General features: G+C 33.3%; 1 protein-coding gene across 3 annotated transcripts in view; it reads right to left on the bottom strand.

Moving 5' to 3' along the window:
• The window catches only part of PIK3CB (phosphatidylinositol-4,5-bisphosphate 3-kinase catalytic subunit beta), a 167081-nt gene that overhangs the window by 43923 nt on the left and 104923 nt on the right, over positions 1-18235 (bottom strand). For all 3 annotated transcript variants that reach the window (XM_016151202.2, XM_016151204.2, XM_016151203.2), the window contains exons 9-12: positions 13598-13849; positions 8421-8517; positions 5589-5719; positions 3184-3234 (exon numbers count right to left, since the gene is read on the bottom strand). In XM_016151202.2, the coding sequence (XP_016006688.1) occupies positions 3184-3234; positions 5589-5719; positions 8421-8517; positions 13598-13849 (531 nt within the window). The remainder of the gene's footprint in view (positions 1-3183; positions 3235-5588; positions 5720-8420; positions 8518-13597; positions 13850-18235) is intronic.

The following is an 18235-nucleotide window of genomic DNA, read 5'->3' as shown; positions in this document are numbered from 1 at the left end:
AGTGCCTAACACATGGCTAAGAGCCATGCCGTAATGAGGAAGAGTTCTAGAAAACTCCAGTTCAGAATCAAGGGATACAAGGAGCATCGGGAGAGGACAGGGGAATCATCAGAAAGATTATCAAAAGCTCTGCAGATGGAGCAGCTGTTTTGGTCAAGTACGCCCCTTCATCTGAGCTTTAACAGCAATGGCATGGGCTCCATACAGAGTAGCATGGGTACTGAGCCCTCTGGAGCCACCCAACTCTGGAAGGCATGGAAACCTTCACACACAGGAGATCCCGAGTGTTAGCACAGTCTACCCTAACTCCTACAATTACCAAATAGGAAGAAAGCCAGGAAGTCCCAAGTATAAAAAGAGCTAAACTAAGAATCACCAAATATTTGAAAAAATCATATGAAGAAAGATGCCAAGAGAAGCAAGATCACTTGAAAAACAAGATTATTTAATTCCTCAGAGAGAACTAAGATGACATGATAGCCATGAAAAAGACATAATCAGAAATCCTTTAAAAGATTACTGAAATTTTAAAAAGTAAAAAGAAACAAACCTCTACCTCATTAACAATAAAGGAATTCAACTTAAAATAATGTGGTACTATTTTTTGTCCACTAGAGTAACATATTAAAAGGACTGGCAGAAATGCAATAAGGTAGAAACTTTTCCACAGTGTGGGTGGGCTGTAAATTTTCCATCTTTTATGGTATGCATTTTGGCAAGATTCTTATGAAAAAGGCACATACATTTTGATCTAATAATTTCATTTCCAGAAATCCATCCTTTTATTAAATATGTACGTATAAATAAATATGTACAAAATATTCACTGCAGCACTATTTTTGTGGAGAATAACTGGAAATAAGCAAAACATTCATCAGTAAGAGTATGTATGTTTGATAACTAATGGATACTAACAATTAATGTTATGAAATTTCAAGAAGGCTTTAAAAAGAGTGAATTGGACCTCTTCATAGACATGACAAGATCCACAAAATGCATTAAATGAAAAGGAGAAAGATTATATAATAAAGATCTCATTGACTTTTTTTTTTTTCAAAAAAGGATATAGATATTTACACGCAAAGGTATCTAAATGCATACATAACATTAGGATTGGTAGCTACATGCTGAACTGCTAACAGTTATCTCTAAGGAGGAAAGTTAATGAGGGTTAGAGAAAAAACCTTTTATTTTTGGTTTCACAATTTACTAAGTGTACTACATATCTAATTAAAAAAAAAAAAAGGTAAATCAAATCTGGGCAAGAATATTACATTCTCAGAAAGGAGGGAACTGATTTAGGTAAGGTAGCAGATCAAAGTAGAAATAGAAAAAACTATTTTATGCTTCTGATGTTCAAAGAGCAATATTAAGACTAATAAAGGGTAACTAAAAATAGGCATCAGAATGAAGATACCCTTATATAACTGAAGGGAACTAAATTTTTCCCACCCTGGGGTTGCTTTTTGGGATACCGATTTTAAGCTATTTATTAAGAAACAAGACCCAGAAAGAACCTTTGAGGGTCAGGCCCCCCATTTCCTGCCCAAGAGATTCAGACAGAAAAATCTACTGCAGGAAGGAAGCCATGGCTTAATCACCTTAAGAGTCTTCACTCTAGCATTAGTCAGGAAGACTCCAAGCCTGTTAGCTAGATACCCAGTATCCCATCATTTCTGAGTTGCCTAGCAAGAATTTGACTGCCATGTATGTTCTCCTCTACTATAACTACCTATAAATCACCCATTCTTACTTGTGAAATCTAATACTCCATTGTCTGTCCTTTCTCCTTTGTCCAAAAATGTCTTATATACCCAATGTCGCCTCACTATTTTTGTAATTTTCATGCTTCTGTGAATTCCCCATGTGCATGTATTAAATTTTTGATTTCCTCCTGTCAATCTGTCTCTGTTAATCAGCCCAGCTAAAAGAACTTAGAAAAAGTATTAATTTTTTTAGCTACCACATAATTGTTACCTCTTACACTGTAATGTGTCCGTAAGTGCCTAACTTATAAGCGTATAGTTACAATGAAATTCTTCTGTTTCACTAGAGAACTACTCTCAAAGTACTTGTAGTAGGGGATGATTTGTATTGCAGGGTTATAGATATTATTGAGAACTCTAATGGCAAAGTAGAGGATAGCCTGGGCCAGACATTTCTCCAATTAGCCAAGATTAAATAGTTCTTTAATTCAGTGCAAATAACAAAAACATATACATTTTCTCCAATTTGCCTGCTGGTCACTATATAATTACCAATCTATACAGAGTGGTTTTACTGAAGACACTTAAAAGTTGTAAACTGATGACATGAAAAGACAATATCAGATTAGAATTAAGCAACGTGTTAATTTGAAAAAATTATAAATTAAAAAGTATAATGTAGAAATATTATATATTGTAAGCTATAAACAAAGTAATCTATTCTGTAGTCTTTGGGCAGAAAGAATGAAAATAGTGTGTGGAAGAGAGTTGTTTCTCCCTCAGTATGCATTTTCCTCTTCTTGCTTTAGTAACTAGCTCTTACTCTTAACCAAGCACATGACTGCCCAGCTAGACTACATTTCTCAGCCTCACTTAGAGTTCAGAATAGCCATGTAACTAAGTTCTGCTAGTGAGATGTGAGCAGAAATGAGGCATGTTAATGATATTCTTAAAAAGAATGAGTGTGGCTCCTAGTCCTGCTTTTCCTTTTCTCGCTGGCTGGAACACAGTAACCTAGGAAGCTCGAGCACCAATATTAAACCATAAGATAGAAACCACATGTTAAAACATGGCAGCACACCTAGATGGAAGATACCTGGGTTCCCAGCACCATGAAGCCTTGCCTGATTATATCTGCTCTTTTACATGAGAGAAATAAAGAAAATTACAGCCTTCTCATTCAACTGTAGTATTCACAAAAACAGTATTGTTCATCTACTAGATGTCATAGCACTCCTTACAAACTAGCTGCTAAACCCATGCTTATATTTAAAAAAAGGCTTACCATTGAACACAGTACACCTACAAACAGCTGCCATTTAAAAAAAAAACAGTATGTACATATGCATGTTCATAGACTACTCTTTCATATGAGTATGGTCTTCTGTAAGTTCACTGCCATAAATGAGATGAAGGTAGCTAATAATAAGCACAACTTTATAATAAGAAAGGGCTGTTTTAAAACCTTGATACTTACTGATACATTAGCACTATCACTGCTTGCAATCTCAGCTGCCTTTTCGATTATCTGTTAAAAAAAATTTTAAATTAAATTTTGGCTCTAGATTTGTAAAATTTTAAATGCAAATGACTATACTTGCACTTAGACTACAAGAAACTACATATGGTCTGGCATTTCTATATTTTATAATGTAAATGTGAATTTTAAATACAAAATGGTATTATACAGTGATTCCCAATCTTCAAACTCCTGACACTGGGAAGCAATTGTATTACTATAAGGGACTATGACTCAGAGGATGTACTAGGATTGAATACAGATAAAATGAGAAGTGGCTTGCATGTGTATGTGAAAAGCAAATTTTTTAATATAAGTAAATGTATTCTGGTTCAAAAAATGAAAAGGTATGTAAGAGTTACTAAATACATAATAAGTTTTTGTTATTTCTCATGGTGTTTTGTTCTGAATTAACAAAACTCAAAATATTTTTAAAGTTATTAAGTTCAAAGGGGGCTCTAATTCTTGAAAAGATGGGAACCTACTGGTCCAGGAGGAAGATCAGTGGTAAAGAATGTGAAAATCTATATCTGGTTATTGAGTCAAGTAATCCTAAACTAATAATTTCTCTGTATCCTCATGTGTAATAATTCATGCTCTATTTCATAGGATTGTTAATATGATAGTAGTGATAATTCACACTCTATTTCATAGGATTGTTAATATGATAAAATGAGATTGTGGTTATTAAAATTAAGCCAGAAACAAAATTGATCTGAAAAGCTAAATGTATGCAAGTTATTATAGCAAAAAACATTAAATAAAAAGAATACAGGGAACTTTCATTTTTATATCTATATTATTTCATTTGTTTTATAATGATCATATACAAATTATACTATTAAAGAAACTCGATATGTATAAATATATTTACACATATTTAAAGACTAAAATCTCCATCCAAAGTTGATCTTCAAAGACAGACTCTCCAAGGGATTATGAAGGCAAAAGGAAAGTTTAGTGACCAGCTGTAGATGATTTAAGCAATGCTGAAATGGCACATCTTAAAAAACTGAAATTCTCTTGAAATATTAGATTAAAAATACTTATATTTTCACAAGAATTTATATTTGTTAAAAATGCTTCAAAAAGCATCTCATTTGATCTAAAACAAACTGTAATTGATTGTTGAACACATACTATAATTGAATACAGAAATAGCCACAGTTCGGACAACTATCAAAAGTAGCTATGGCTTATAAATTCCTATACTAAGGAATAAAGAAATGGCATAAATGTAATAGATGAGTCAAAATGTACCTTTTTCTACTTATTGTACTTATTATACAGTGATTCCCATAAGGTATATGATTCTTGAAATATTTGGAAAACTACTGTAATAATCACAAAATTTAATTTAATTGTATATTATTATCAGAAAAACACATTTAGAAGAATTTGAAATGAAAAGCTATAGCTTAAGTGGATAAAACTGAATTAAAATGAAAGTAAAGAAAGAAACATTAAATTACGTAAATTTAATTTACTTACTATAAAAATATACTTTCTATAGGTAGGTCTGATAGTGCTGAACATTAAAATTAGTTTACAGATGGATTAATTTAAATTTTAGCATAATATCAATTTTTAAAGATAGAGAGTTCTCAAATGGAATAAAGAATCAAAAGAAACTTCTTGTTTATTATTTGAGAATTTACTCCAAGATTTCATCAGAAAATCAGCATCAATCATACCTGAAACAAAGATGCCACACCTAAATATAAAACATATGGCAGCTTAGCTCTCTTAGCGTTTAAATTATCACAGTCCCCACCAGATATTCTCCTTATCCTCAAGACATGCAGCTTCATACAAAGGAAAGGTGTTTAGAAACTGAGGTCTTTGTAATAGTTTCTATAAAAATAACAGTACCTTAGGAAGTCTTATGAATAGTAGTATTCAACATAGATTATCTGTTCTTTGGATATCAACTCTAACACAGCAGTGATTATGTCTTTAATCTCTGAACTAACATGCTGGGCATATTCCACTGAACATTCCATATGTTCAAAGTTACATATGACTGCATTTATAGCCCTCTTAAATTGAAAAGGACCTCAGAGAACGATTATGAGTTCCTCATATAAATGACAAACCTGAACTCCACAGATAATATGTCTCACTTGGTCAGTCATAAAGCTAGGACTAAGTAGAGTTGGCTCCCTGTTCACTGATCTTTCCACTGAACCAAGCTGTTAATATATGTGATGGTGTGTGTGTGTGTGTGTGTGTGTGTGTGTGTGTGTGTGTGTGAAGTTTGGAAAAAGAAATAGACATACAGAGCTTAAACTATAAACATATAGCTCCAGAAACTAATCATTCAATTATTTCATGCATAGTAGCCCTTTAAATAATTAGCTTACCTTATCAAAGGGAGGGTAATAATAAGGTTGTTTTTTATTCTCTGGGAATTTGATATGCAAAGCTGTTGCATTTTCCGTATATGGATTTGTTTGAACAGTTCCCATTGGATTCAACATTTCTTCAAGTTCATCTAAAACATGCAAATAATTTTGATATTTAAGAAAATATTTTTGAAACTAAAGCAAAACTTTTAATAAATTTCAACCATGAAAATGATTTAAAAAGTGTCACCTAAAGAAGTTTGGCAATTATATCAGTAAATCTCTAATTTTCTGTTAATACTTGGAACAAAATTTAAATATGAGTTTATATACATCTTTAAAATGAGAAACTAACAAAAATGAATAGTTACCTTGTCTCATTCTTCAATTTGGTAAGTAGTCTCAATTTGGGGAAGAAAAAAACTTAATTGAGACTGCTTTTCCAACACAAAATTAGGTGGCACAGAGGAATTGTTATCAATTCATCACTATAGATGGACTTCTTAATCACATGTAATCTGATGTGATTAATCTGATGGTCATCACAGTACTCAAATTGATATTTTCAAAGTCGTCAATGACATTCTTTTTGACAAACTTAATGGTCCTCTATTATTCCATAACTGCTGATATAGTTAAACGCCTTTTCTAGTAGTTTCTATAACACTCCATTCAAGTGGTGCTCTTTTAACCTCATCAACTGCTTTTTTCTTCAAGGTACTCCTCTTTTTCAACCACTCTAAATGGGGTTCATTCACAGAATTGTGAATGGGAATCTTAACACTTCAGTGTTGTCACAAAACCTTGGAGTTCATATAACTTTCTCATTTCATAGATAAGTAAAGTATTGAAAAGAGATTAAACTCAAGAGGAGACAACAGAATTAGCAGTGCAACCTGAAGTCTCCCCTTTACAAACTTTCTTTTCTTACACTGATTTTTATCATAGTTCTTCTCATTATATTTCCTGAGGAAATAAAGATAAAAGTCCATTCTATCTAGGCCTAATGTCGACATAGTATACACAATCAGAATTCTCTCTCAAAGCTAGAAAATCTTTAAAAGTATTTACATATTCTAGCTACTTAATCATCTTTTGCTCATCTTTTTTAATACTCTCTCATCTCACAGATGCTATTTTCACCTGGACTGAAGCAACTCTTATAATTTATACACCTCTAAAGCTGCTTTCTCAGAAAATTACAAACCTATATTTGCTAACTAGTAGAATTGTACTTATTTGTCCTAACAAATGCAACCTATCTAAAGTCAAAAGTAGCATTTGTTACTCTTATTAGCCCCAAACATATGGAAGTAACCTTGATTAAAAATGATCACAAAAAAGGCATTCTAATGTATTATGAATGGAGGTTACAGATTGGTCCAATCTCTGCTGAAGAACATTAGTGATTATTTATCAAAATTACAAATGTACTTATTCTTTGACACAATAAATCAACCTCTGAAAACTTATCTTAGATATATACCTTATATAAGCAAGGTTCATTATAACACTGTTTAAACTACCAAAAGATAACTCTACATTAAGAAGAAGTTCATTTCTGGCTTGCTCCTACTGGGATAAATGTGACAATTCTAGAGCTGATACATGTAGGGCAAATGTATTCATTTATTATTCTTCATCTTACATTTTGTTGGAGATAAAGTGAGGTTCATGGTATGCCAAGTCGATACTGCTAAAAGTTTTTCTAAAAATACTAGTTAAGTTGCTTGATGACTCTGGAGAACATGTTTGAGTCTAAATTAACATTTCCAAAAAAGAATATTGTGAAATGCATAATTTTTACTCTAACTCTGAAACTATAGTTTCTCTTAAGAAATGTGTATTTGCGCACCGCTCTCTTCTTATATATTTAGGGACTAACATGATTAGTGAAAAATACTGGAGGTATATGCAAGAAAGGGTAGGAATAAAAGAATATACACAGACATAAAATATTGGAATATGAGAAATATATAAACATGTTCGTAAATAATTTATTGTAATTTGTCCTAACCAATTGTATATATATGTGTGTGTACGTGCACGCGCATGTGCGCACAGACACACACACATACATACACACAGCCATCCAACTAAAAATAATTTCTCGGGTAGTAACTACCAATATAGGAACATTTTCAAAGGTTTGCAACCCACAAAATAAAAAGACAAGTAAGTTCGAAATTATACTAAATATATAAACGAACTATGAAGACAAAAAACAAAAAACCACCCACCCTTATTATAATGCAAGGTTTACACTAAAAATTTTCAACATTTGGGAAAACAGTACAGAATAATGGCAAGAATCGAGCAGTCTCTTGTACAAAACCCAGGTTTGAACAAATTATGTAAAACTAACAGACTAACTTATCATCTCTAAGGTTTACTTTCCTCATTTATAAAATGGGAGTAAAGCCATCAACTTCATTGGTTAGAGGTACTCTGAGTAGTATCTGAAAAATACAGTCAGGTGGAAGATGTTCCTCTTAGTTCAAATTTCAAGCTAAAGCCAAAGAAATAAATGTTTTTAATATTCTCCCCATATTAGTAAATGTTCCTTCCACTAGTATAAAAATTTAGTACAACTAGGAATAACAGATATTCCTTATGACAATTTCTCAGAAACCTATATAAAATGTTTACAGTGAGAAAATACATGCAGATACAAATCACTTTTGAATATATTAAAATAACCTATGGAAATTTGTCTTAGAATAAACAATAAAGATATGAAATAATGGTTTCTTTACTAAACTGAAAGAACAGAAAGTCATAGAGAAACATGAACTAGTCCACATGCCAAAAGTTACTCTTTAACACTAAGAATTAGGATGTAAATCTTACCAGGAAATGAAGACCAACTGTGCAATACTATGTCTCCAGATCTCAACTGTCCTTTAAAGTCAAAAACCATCGTATTTACCCACGCTACAGGATAATGCTGTCAAAAAAGATACAATTGCATAAATATGCTAAGAATCAATTTTAAAGTTATGAACACGTACATGTCCTTTGTTTAAATAATCCTGGTTTTAGAAATTTCTAGAGTTCTAAATAATTTTCTCAAAAATCATCCAAAATAAAAACAAGATGTGGATAGAAAAATGTTTACTATCTTTTATAATGGTTTCAGAAAACCCTAAAAGCCAATTAATGTCTTAAAATGGTGTATCTAAAAAACAGAATTTTTATTGTACAACCACTGAGAATGATAAGGATCTTTTAATGATTCCAGAAAATTTGTGACATATTGTCAGGTTGTATGTTTTAAGAACTTTCAGTATATATAACTCTTAATATAGGAAGGAGAAGGCAATGTCTCTAGATACCATAAAATTTATACTTCTAAAAACGAAGTACCAAGCTGACAGGACATTTATGTAGACACTTACGCTAATTAACTTGGTGTAGCTAAAACCTTATAAACACTAACAGAGTACCTCTTCTGTGACTTTTTCATGAAAAATTTATTTTTTAAATTTACTATAATAACCAGAGAAAAAACTTACCTTCTGATGTTAAGAATAAAAGGATATAAATTCATGTAAGTATAGTAATCAGGTTTTTAAGGTATAAAATTCATGTCCCCATCCCTCTAAAAACAAAAAAAAAACTTTCACAAATAAAAAAAACTTAGCTAAAAATATAAAATGGAAGATTAGAATATGAAAGAAAGTCTACCATCCTTTATCCACAATTTCAAAATCTAAGAAACTGAAAAGTAAAGTTTTGTTCATAATCCAGTAAAAAAAACAAACAAACAAACAAACAAAACTAGAAAGGACATGAAATAAAGTTATAGAAAAAAAAACATGGCAAAGTGAGAGATGTCCCCAGATCTCACCCCTTGAAACTAAATAAGCTGAACATCTAAAACTCGACAGAAACCACCCAACTGCACACCAGCGCGTCTGAGCGTGGGATCTGCGCATGAGAGCTACCACAGGTCAGAACCCCGTGTGTTAGGTGGTAGACTGGGAGAAATAAAGAAGCTGCCTCTCCCAGTGCTCCCTGTAGTGGGAGGGACTGGGGAGAAGTTGCTGTGACTTCCCTAAACAGCCTGGCCTGGGACAGTTTGTGAGTTCTATACAGCCAGCAGCAAGGCCCAGTCATCAGGGCAGAAAGCAGAGAAGCAGGAAGGTAGAGAAACAACAGTTGACTATTACCAGCCAGGGTTGCAAAACCGAGGCCAAGCCGCAGCCCCCATTCCCAATCCAGAGGACCCCTCCCCCTCTTATTCTCTAAGACCAATCCCCTGCCCCAGGGGAATCAAAGCAAATGCTAATGAAACCATTGTTGACAGGAACTGAAACTGAGGGTAGCCAGCGTGAATAAATATCTACAAGAAAACAAAGGCATATAAAGGCATTAAGGCTTTATATAAAGGTAGGACCCAAGAGGCTTAGCCGCCACCTACTGGGAACCAAAAGAAAATCACCTTTTTTGCAGCAGGCTAAAAACAAACCTTTATATAATAAATCTTTCTGGGGAAAAAAGCAGAACACATTTCCATTAACGCCCAGGCAGAGAAACAGTCCATTAAGCACCATGAACAACCAAGGTGATAAGGCATCTCAGAAAGAAAGAGAAAAATCTCCAGAAAATAAGCTTACAGACAGAAACATGCAACTTAAATGACAGAGAACTCAGGATGGTACTTCTGAAAAAAATTCAGTGAGTTCCAAAGCGAGTCATACCAACAATTTCAGGAATTGAAAAACAACTAGATGAGCAGAGCAAGGAGACTGAACCCCTCAAAAAAGAACCAAATAGAAATTCTGGAGATTAAAAAATATATACTGCAAGAGTTGAAAAACAAAATAGCAAGCTTGGGAAATAGAGTCAACTAAATGGAGAAAAGGGTCAGTGATATTGAAGACAGAAATCTAGAAATAAATCAGAAGGAAGAAGAGAAAAACTGAAGAATGAAAAATAATGAAGGGGAAATACAAGAACTAGCTAATACCATCAGGAGAGGGAACATAAGAATAATGGTCATTATTGAAGGCGAGGAAAAGGAACAGGGACTAGAAAGCATTTTCAGACAAATAGTTGATGAGAATTTCCCAAATCTAAGGCAAGAGCTAGAACTTGGAATTCAAGAAATCAACAGAACATCCAATTACCTCAACCCAAAAAGGCCCTGACCAAGACACATTGTATTAAAATTATCAAAAAAAAAAAAAAAATCAATGACAAAGACAGAATTCTGAGGGTAGCCAAAGAGAAGAAAATGGTCATTTATAATGGAAAACCCATTAGATTATCCTCAGACTTCTCGGCATAGACCTTACAAGCCAGAAAGGAATGGAATCAAATATTTAAACTATAAGTGAAAGGGACTACCAGCCTAGAATAATATATCCAGCTAGGCTCTCCTTTAGATATGAAGGAGAAATTAAGCCCTTTCCAGACATACAAAAATTAAGGGAATTCTCCATTACGAAGCCTGCACTACAGGAAATACTGAAAGGGGTCGGCTCACCTAAAACAAAATGACAAAAACAAAAACAAAAAAAACCATAATTAGGAATAAAGTGACTATCAGGAAAATAGAAGCAGAGGGGTGGACACCTACTTAGAACAGGCCTTTATAAGCTTAAATAATAAGAGAATTGCTATAGAAAGATAGTAATGAATGGTCAGCATACATAGGGAAAACAGATAACAATGACGGGAAAGGGGAGGAGTCAAAGATCCAAATTTGCAAAGGGAAATAAAGCAGAAGAAAATGAAAACGGATGACTATATATATATATATATATATATATATATATATATATATATCCTTTACATATATATAATGGTAACAAAAATCAAAGACTCAGAGATGAAGTATATAACATAAAACAAGAAGAACCAGAGGCAAAACCCACAGAAGCCAACTAAAATAAAGAAAACAGAAACACAAGGACAAGGAAGCAATGGAAACACCGAGCCACCAGAAAGCAAAAGATAAAATGGCTATAAGAAGACCTCATATTTCAATAATCTCTCTAAATGTAAACGGACTGAACTCGCTCACCAATAAAAAGGCACAGAGTTGCAGAATGAATCAAAAAACAAAACTCAACCATATGCTGCCTTCAGGAGACACATCTCAGCTTCAAAGACAAATATAGACTCAAAGTGAAAGGGTGGAAAATGAAATTTCAAGCAAATGGCATTCAGAGGAAAGTGGGAGTACCAGTACTAATAGTGAATGAAATAAACTTCAAACTAAAAAAGGTAAAGAAAGATACTGAGGGACACTTCACAATGGTAAAGGGAATGATGCACCAAGAAGACATAACACTTATTAATATCTATGCTCCCAATCAGGGAGCCCTGAAATATGTAAAGCAATTACTAACAGAACTAAAGGGAGAAACAGACTCCATTGTCGGATATGGACAGATCATCCAAACAGAAAAATCAATATGGAAATTAAATCCTTAAATGACACATTAGACCAAATGGACATAATTGACAGTTACAGAGCCTTCCATCCCAAAACAGCCGCTTATACATTCTTCTCTAGTGCACATGGAACATTGTCAAGAATCGACCACATACTGGGACACAGAGATAACCTCAACAAATATAAAAGGGTTGAAATCATAGCAACCACATTCTCTGATCATAATGCCTTGAAACTGGAGATCAACTGCAAAAAGAAATCAGGAAGAACCACAAATACATAGAGATTAAACAACATGCTACTGAATAATAATTGGGTCAGGGAAGGAATAAAAAGAGATTAAGAGATACATAGATACAAATGATAATGATAGTACAACATATCGAAACTTTTGAGACACAGCAAAAGCGATTATAAGAGGAAAGTTCTTAGCATTATAGGCCCATCTCCAAAAACAAGAACGAGCCCAAATAAACAACCTAATGCTTCATCTTAAAAAACTAGAAAAGGAAGAACAAATGAAACCTAAAGTTAGCAGAAGGAAAGAAATAATCCAAATTAGAGCAGAAATAAATGAAATTGAAAACAAAAAATGATAGAAAAAATAAATGCAACAAAGAGCTGGATCTTCAAGAAGGTCAAAAAAATTTACAAGACCCTGGCTAGACTCACTAAAGAAAAAAGAGAAAGGACACAAACAAACAACATCAGGGATGAAAGAGGGGAAATTATGACATCACAGAAATACAAAGGATCATACGAGAATACTATGAAAAGTATATAAAGCCAAATTTAGTAACATAGAAGAAATGGACCAGGACTTAGAAAAATACACCCTTCCTAGACTGAATAAGAAGAACTGGAAAATTTAAATAGACCGATCAGCAGTGGGGTGGGGAAGGAGCAGGGTAAAGAGAGTCAAATATGTGGTAGCTGTAGGAAACTGGACTTTGGTTGGTAAACACAATAGAATATACAGATGTCAAATTAGAATGTACACCTGAAAATTATATAATTGTATTAACCAATGTTACCCCATTAAACTTAATTTTTTTAAAAAGGACTAGATCTACATGTATAAAAACTGTTTAAAAATTTATAAAAAAAAAAAAAACCTGATAATCTTCATTTATCTCATTTAGTGTGAATATTCATATATTTCACTACTAGATACTGATGTGTTTGATTACAGATTTGAGCTCCAGACCCTACAAGGTGTAGTGAGTGAACTGCAACCTATGATCTTAAAAAAACGTACAAAATTCTGAATACTCGAACGTATCTGGCACCTAGAATTTCACTTAAGAGACTGTGAACCTTTAATTTTTTTCATTTCTTCATTCTCTTTATGTGTACCTTCTAAAAAGTGTAATATTTATAAATGAGTACTTATAGTATAACATTCACTAAAGTAAATTTGCCAAAAGAGAAATGAATAAACAGGACATAAAAATATAGATTTATTGTCTTTTTGAAATCAGTTCTTAGGTAGCAAAGTTATATAATTTTCCCTATAATACTCAATTATTTCAAAGGGTTATAAAATTATTCTACTATAGTATTTTTATTCTATTAAATTATTCCATTATAAAAAATTTTATAGAAGTTAGTATATAATTACCACTTTCCCAGATTTCCTGATAGTCTGATATTTAGAGGGATTCATTGTTTTAGTTGATTTTTTTGTTTTCACTTTATCCAAAACTGCATAAACAGCCAAACATAATCTAGCCATTCGTGGGAGGTCACAAGTATTAATATCAAATTCCAGTGGTTCATTCCAAATGTGATCGTTTTTCCCTGATATCTCTGAGCTTACAATCGTTTTACACAGGAGTTCAGTACCATGAAAAAGGCCAGCCCTGACATGAACCTGTAATAAGAGAGACAAAAAAGAAATAACAGAATCATGAATATTGCATTACAGAAACATCTCTATTTTGGAGAATGAAGAAACATATACTGGGAGAAGAAGCACATTAACTCCAGAAAAGCCTATTTGCTCATAGAAGCATCACACTAGAATTAGTATATTGTTTACTAAACTGTTTAACCTACTTTTCACTTACTAAGTAGACGAGCTAAAAAAAAATATCAAGGATATCAATGATAAAACAGATCTCAAGAAACTGAGACCATAAGTATAAAAATACTATCATATGCTTGCTTCCACTAATTTCATTTACTTGGGGTCTATCTTGTCTTACTTTTCTGTATAATTGGGAAGGAAGGGATGGATAAAATGACTCCCGAGTCTCTTTCTAATTCTAAATAATTTATCATTATAAAGAGCCAACTAAAGATCTTCTATCCATATTTGATTATCCTACACATCACTGTCTTTCATTTTTTGTAAAGACTCAGGTCCATTTAATACCCTCAATTATTTTTTAAAAAGTCAAAATTTTCTATATTTTGTGCATGTATGTGAGAGTGAGACTGTATGTGTATGTGTGTGTGGAAAGCAAGAGTGCAAGCAAAAGCATGCAAAGTGGGAGCACACTTACCTCAAATCATTTGTGAGATTAAGTAAATCGTAAGTAAAATGAAATATACATAAAATATATTTTGCATACAGAATATAAATATAGTTTATTCAGAAAAATTACAAGTTTAAAAAATGAATTAATTTTCAATGTTTTTGTGATAAAGCCAAGCTACTTAAAATAAATTGCTGACTTTAGAAACATTAACATCTCTTGGTTTTTGATAATTTCTGAGAAATACAAACTAGCAATTACCTACTACATAAGTATTCAATAAATGTTAGTTAATACTTTTTTTAAAAAGAAAATGAACAATGCTACTTATAATTCTATCAATCAACTTCTGGCAAAATTCAGTCATAAGGAATGAAGCAAAATTATAAATCAGCTGGCTATAAAGCTAAAAAAAAAATCTCAAGTATAAGGGATAGAAAAATCCTATATTAGCTGTAAACAGCAACAGCAGAGGGTATGATCTGGAAAAGAATAACAATGAAGAATGAGTGTAATTTGGGCATGGTAACAAAAAAAGACACCCTGCATATTCTGAAGAAATTTCCTGAAGTATCATTCACTAATAGTCAAGATATGATTTATGTAAGACTGAGTCATTAATACTATGTCTGCTTGAGAAATGTCCTTTCAATAACTAAAGTTGATACATGGTTAAGAACAAACAAGAGTAGAATAAATTATCTACATTTAAAATAAAATTTTAAAAATTGTGTTTACTGAACTTAAATTCGCCCATGGAATAAGATATTTAAAAGTTTTTGTTTTTGGAAAAATGCAGTAAGAAAAATCATTCTCTAAACTTATATCACATGAAATTTTGTCAAAATTGTTCCATTTCCTGATGCTTGGTCTGGATCATCTTCAGCCTCTGAAAAGGGAAGAATTTTAAAGCACCATTATGCTTACCACAGTCACACATTTTATTGTCTGGCTGTAGTAAACTTCCAGAGAAATGCTTTTTTGCAAGCCTCAGAACACTTGAAGAGGAAGAGAAGACAGGCTTTATAATACAAAGGACTTGCCACTCTGCTACAGCAAGGATGTGCCAAGCCTCCACACAAACTGCATTGCTGAACTTACCAATTAAAAATGTTCAGTGTTGGGCAAGATATAAAACTTTTTCCCAAGATCAACACCTAACTTCCTTCTTGTTCTACAAATATGGCCAAAACCCGCTACATTTTGCCTTTAAATATTAGATACACACACACACACACACACACACACACACACACACACACACACACACACACTAGCATGAATAGGCTGAATTCCCATGGTTTTATGAAGTAAATCATTTTGTAACGAGGCAGATTTGTTCTGATTTGCAGAAGATTGAGATGTCGTGTGTTTTTGTGTACTACCTTTATCCAAGGATACAAAGATGTTACAGATATTAAATTAAAATGTATTAACTCATTGCACAAATATTTATTTAAAGTCTAGACACTAAAATAAGAATTTTAAAAGATTAAGTTACAATTTCTTTCCAATTATATATATTTAACAGGTTTGGTGTGCTAAGACAATATAACTAGGCTATGAGGTGTTATGATTTATGATTAATAAGTGTGATATGCGATGTATATGGGCTTGAAATTTTCTGGGTTTACCTGTTTGGGATTCACTAAGCTTCTTGAATCTATTATAATATTTACATCTTTCAACAACTGTGGACTGCTCCCAGTGATAATTTCTTTAAACAGTTTTTCTGAATTGTACTCTTTCTTTCTGGGATTCAAATTACACAAATGTTAGGCCTTCTGATATTGTCATAGGCTCTGCAGATTTCTTCTCCCCCAATCATTTTTTCTCTTTTTTGTCCAAATTGGTAATTTTTTATTGATTAATCTTCAAGTTCACTGACTCATTCCTTTTTCTTTACCATTCCACTATTGAATCCATTGAGTGAGTTATTTTATTTTTCATTCCTAAATTTACAATTTGGTTCTTCCTTATATCTTCTATTTCATGCTTGAGACTTTCTATTTTTCCATTCCTTTTAACTATGTTTGCCCTTAGTTGCTGGAGCATTTTTATAATAACTTTAATAACTTCCATAATATGCTTTAATACACCTTTGTCAGATAATTTCGAAATCTATGTTATCTCTGTATTGATATTTGTTGGTTATCTTTATACATAAAATTTGAGATTTTCCTAGTTTACATGCCAATTAATTTTAAATTGTATCCTACACACTTGATCATTATGTTATATGACTCTTGGTTGCATTTACATCCTACAGAAAATGTTTATATGTTTGTTTTAAGCAACAATAACTTGGTTTAGGCTGCACATTCTGAAAAGCCTTCTGTATGCTGTGGTTCCAATACCAGTTCAGTTTTCAAGCTCTTTGTGGGGCTATTTGCCTCTATCCTATATCTGTATCATACAGTGACCAGTTGAAGATCTCTGTGGTAATTTACGCCACATTTCAGTTCACAAAGTATGTAGGTGGTTAAGACTCAGATCCACATGTACTGCTCAGGAATAAACATATGAGCATAAACAACCTTAAGGGGTAGCTTTCCCAAGCTCCGCCCACTCTGCAATCATCCAAGTATTTTTATGTCACCTGGGACTCCCCTTTTCTTGTCACTCTGCCAGAAAGCTGGGGCTTTATTCACCCATACGTTCTGCAGCTATGCCAGAGAACAGAACAAAAATGAGGGGTGGGGAAAGTCAATGAGGATTTACCCCATTCTCTTGAGACTACAATTCCTTTAATTAAAGAGAAAGGTTCAACTTTGCATTTTAAGCCTGTCCCCACTACTGTTGCTGCTGCCACGGGACTTCTTAGAGACTAGGGCAAATGAGAACAAAGAAAAGAATAGGAAACAGAAAAGAAAGAAAAAAAATGGGGAGAACTTCACTTTCTATGAGAGTTAGAAGACCCCTTTTCCACTACGGCTATAACCAAACGGCCTCTTGAGTGCTCTCTGATTACACTAACACCATCTTTTAGATTTTAGGCAGTACTGAGTTCAGGCTTCTGCTGAATATTAAGAAGCACAACAGAAAAGTGAGATATCACAAGGTCGGGAAAAGAATGACCAGGAAAGAAGGTGTATGTTATAGAATTCTAAGTACTCTTACAGTGTTGAAAAACATTCAAATGCCTGCCAGGCAGAGCAGTGAATCTTCATTTAGCAGCTATGATTTTCATTACAGACTCCAGAGAACCATGTGTCATGTAAGATCTCTGGGACTGTGAGTATAACGGATCTCACTCCCAAGATTAGGTCATACTATATGACATAGTTGACTTTAAGGAAGGAAGATTATCTTTCAGGGGTCTGACCCATGAGCCCATAAATGGGATGTAGCTCTTCCTGGCAATAGATTTGAAGAGCGAGAAGGATCTGATACTTAAGAAATTCTCCATTTCTAGATTTAAAAATGAAAAGAGCCACATAGCCAGGACCTGAAAGATGCCGCTAGTAACTGAGAGCAATCCCCAGCCAACTGGGCCCCATAGCAGGAGGTGAGGGGCAGGTGATTAAGCGAAACTTCATCTATATTTGCAGCCACTCTCCAGCACTAGCACTGTCACCTCAGCTCCACTTCAGATCATCAGGCTTCAGATTCTCATAGGAGCACTGGTGCCTGGTGCCAAAAAGGTTGAGGACGGCTGCCTTACAAGATAAAAACTCTCAGCAAAGTAGAAAAAGAAGAGAATTTCTTTTATAAAGGGCATTTATAAAAACCTACAACCAACATTACACTTTAACTTGAAACACTTAATGCTTTCCTTT

Source organism: Rousettus aegyptiacus, unplaced genomic scaffold (assembly GCF_014176215.1).
Source record: "Rousettus aegyptiacus isolate mRouAeg1 unplaced genomic scaffold, mRouAeg1.p scaffold_m13_p_4, whole genome shotgun sequence".
Taxonomy (NCBI): domain Eukaryota; kingdom Metazoa; phylum Chordata; class Mammalia; order Chiroptera; family Pteropodidae; genus Rousettus; species Rousettus aegyptiacus.
The sequence above is the reverse complement of the archived record's forward strand: the minus strand, read 5'-3'. Positions and strand labels throughout refer to the sequence as shown.